Below are 3537 nucleotides of genomic sequence, written 5' to 3' on the forward strand. Positions count from 1 at the left end.
AACAATGATAATTTTATAAGTTTATTAGAGAAATTGAATGGGTGCTAGGAACTGGCAAACAGTATAGCATATAACCCGCTACGAATGATTGAAATGTAACATACAAAACTGCTCTCAACAACATTTTCTCATCAGATCTATCATATACAAAGTGAAAGTAACATATAATCAACATTTTGACAAAAATGATATTTATTTCCATTCTCATTAATCATACTCGCCCCTTGAAAATTTGTCTTCTGGATAATAGACTGCCACGACAAAATTGCCACCAAACTTCCTTCCATTCAGGGAAGCTTTTGCCTTAGCAGAAGCATCAGTATTGAAGTATTCCACAAAGACCTTCCCTACACCCGGAGTTAATTGACCACTTGGTTCAGGCCGCGGAATTACAAGATTAACTACTGATCCATATTTTCCGCATTCTTCTCTCATATCTTCCATTATTTCCTCAAATTCAGCGTCATCCCTCAGCTCATCTGGTAACACAACCTGTGTCAAGCAAACAACTTTCGTGGGTACTTCAGCAGGTCCAAAAGCCCCAACTTGAAGTATAGTCTTCTGTAAAGCTATCTGTCGTTGAGCTTGCGCGAAGAAACTCTCTTGGTCTGGTTTTGGTTGACCACTGCCGAGTGTAGCACGACGAACAGTCAAAGTTTTATCCCCCATTTTAAGTCCATTTAGGGCGGCGCATGCAATATCTGTCATGGCTGGGTCCTGGTACACGCAAAACGCGTAACCTTTTGAATTGCCGGTATCTTTATCTTTGACAAGATCAAATCCTCGAAGTGGCCCAAAAGATTCCAACAGCTCCCGTATCTGCGGTTCTGTGAAGTAATATGGCAAGCCACCAACAAAAATGCGATCAGGACCTTCAGCTCCCCCGATAGTACCTGGCGTCAGACCAACTGCTGCTAGGTTAAGGTGGGGACTGGGTTGGCTTGGACCCAGCGCTGCTGCTAAAGAGGGATTGTAGTCGCTTGGCCTCCTCACGCGCACAGTAACATTATTGAACAAGAGGCCATCCAGGGCCATAGCATTGCTGGCTTCTTCGACTGTGCGCATCTCAACAAAAGCAAACTTCTTTTCGTGGTTAATATACACATTTACAACAGCGTCACCTGGACCTGCAGTATTTCCTCCAATGGTAGCCATAACCCAGCTAAAAAACGTGGCAATCATCTGCTCATTAGCCGTTGGAGGAAGCCCACCAACATATACGCGTCTTGCATGCCGTGTGGCCTGCTGTGTAATGGCTTGTACATTCATTACAGGGAGACCTCCAAACTGGGTGTTTCCAGATGGAAACATGTTAGGAAACATCCCCGGAACAGGCTGTGAAATTCCTGTAGCTTGGCCTGGCAAAGCTGCCCCGGTCATCATGGTTGCGGCACCAGGAGGTGCGATGTCAAAACCACTTGCTCGTTTGCTTTTGGAGCGTGATCGTGAGCGGGATCTGGACTTAGATCGATGTCTTGACTTTCCCCTCGAGCGAGAACGTGATCTATGTCTGTGCCTCCGTTCCCTATCACGGTCATGGTCCCGATGCCTCTCATAATCGTGACTTTTATGACGCTCACGATCTTCTGTTCGCCCTCTACCTCTGTCTTCCCTCTCACCACGGTCCCTGTAATGGTCCCTATGCAGATCGCTGTCCCTATCCCTCTCCCGCTCTTTCTCTTTGCTTTTTGCCCCTTCTCTTTCAGAATCGCGTGAGAAATGCTGGTGCCGAATGTTTTCGTCTTCGAAAACATCACAAGGCAAATCTTGTTTGGGATAATCGTTGTAATTCTCACCATTTCTGGCATACCTCCTGTCGAACTCAGACATTTCTTCTTTCTATTTCTATTCGTCGTTTCACTTCTCACTGTAAAAACGGCGATGGTGCAGAGATGAGATGGATTGATATCTACAGGTAATGTGTGCGTATCTGTGAAGTCGGCTTTGATAAAACCCTAGGCCATCTGCTAAAAAACAAACAAAAGAAACCCTACGTCATCTCCAAAAAAAACCCTAGGCCTTTGAGGATAAAAGTAAAACACCTAGACGGTTTGGCGGTGGTTCGTACGGGCGGGGAGGTGGATTCCTCCTAAGCCTTGCAGATTCTAGTAACTATCTATATTGGTCTTTTTTAAGGAGAAAAGTGCTTGCTCGCCAAGCCACTTCAAAAAATACTCTCCAAATTTAAGGATTTGGACACCAACAAATTTGTTAATTAAAAAAAAAATTATATATATATTATTTATTTTTATTAAAATTGGTCTTAAAATGTTATCGTATTTTAAAAAAATTACTAATTAAAATATAATAACAAATAAAATATAATAATTGAAAAAAAACAAATTAGGTTTTCTAATTTTAAAATGCAAAGTTTTTTTCTTATTTTAAGAAGGAAAAAGCATTTAATTTCTTTTATTATTATTATTATTATCAAATTTTATGTTTTAAATGAAAAAAAAATTCCTAATCAAAATATAATATAAAATTAAAAATAATAATTTTTTTTTTATAAATTTAATTCTATTTGCATAAGAGGGGAAAATTATTAAATATAAGACGATCAATTTAATGCAATGGAAAAAAATAAAATGACTCTTAACTAATATATCTTAGCAGCAACACAATTGTTAAAAAATGGATTCTATGTATGCGAATTTCGGCTTTGGTTGTTCGAGAGGTCCCGATGTGGCCTCGCTGTCTGGTAGTGCATTTGCAGGAGCAACCATGGATGGTGGCTAAAAGCAGGAAAACCCTAAGGGTAGAGAAGCGATGGGCAACCTGGTTGAAAAATGAAAAGTCATCTCGATTCTCGGATTTGGGCAGTACCAATTACATCTAAGATCCCTCTCTTCGCTTCGGGGGCAACTCGGGTTCCTTTGGGTTGCAGAGATCCTATGCCCAGCAATTTGCAGTTTCACAACCAATCGACTCGAAATCGTTATCTACTCCTTAAAGAACCCGTGAAGGGTTTACTAAAACCTACCAACGACGGGAATCTCCACTATTTTGCCATCTTCAAACCTTGGTGTGTAGTACCCCTTCTCGATCGAACTTATTAGACTTATATTTTGCTGAAGTTGACATTTCAGTTGTTACAGTACTGCTAAACATTATTCAGACTTATTTGATATTATTTCATGATTTAACTGGATATGTGATGTATGCTTTATTACAATATTTCAGTACTTGTGATTAGTGCTATTTTTACGGATTATTGTCATGGACTGACACTTTTACCTTACATATGCGATGTGTATTTATATGTTGTGTGTTTGCAAGTGTATTGGATGCGAGGGGATGATTTTCCTTCACTCACTCCGGTGAGCCAGGGAACGTCATGATTCTCCTCCATCGGTGTGCGTGTCCTGTATTCTATATTTGTATATATGTATGTGTGGTTCGATGATGTAGGATATTGAGGTACAAGTACCGGGTAGGTACGTGGTATCGTCTTCACCTGGCTTCACAAGTCTGAGCATGCCTTATATGTCTGATGGGAGTGGAGGAGATAGTTGTTGACCCTAATTCTTACCCTCA

The 3537-nt window shown here is 40.7% G+C and overlaps 1 protein-coding gene across 1 annotated transcript; it reads right to left on the reverse strand.

Annotated features, from left to right (window-relative positions):
- LOC131070893 (splicing factor U2af large subunit B) lies at positions 1–2076 on the reverse strand. Its single transcript, XM_058006558.2, has one exon. The coding sequence runs from the start codon at positions 1828–1830 to the stop codon at positions 208–210; it is 1623 nt and encodes a 540-aa protein (XP_057862541.2). The 5' UTR covers positions 1831–2076; the 3' UTR covers positions 1–207.
- Positions 2077–3537: the final 1461 nt, after the last annotated feature.

Source organism: Cryptomeria japonica, chromosome 1 (genome assembly GCF_030272615.1).
Source record: "Cryptomeria japonica chromosome 1, Sugi_1.0, whole genome shotgun sequence".
In the NCBI taxonomy this organism is placed as follows: Eukaryota; Viridiplantae; Streptophyta; class Pinopsida; order Cupressales; family Cupressaceae; genus Cryptomeria; species Cryptomeria japonica.

Bases quoted from the DNA above. Each gene is read 5' to 3' on its own strand.
- LOC131070893 (XM_058006558.2), bottom strand. From the start codon at position 1,830: ATGTCTGAGTTCGACAGGAGGTATGCCAGAAATGGTGAGAATTACAAC.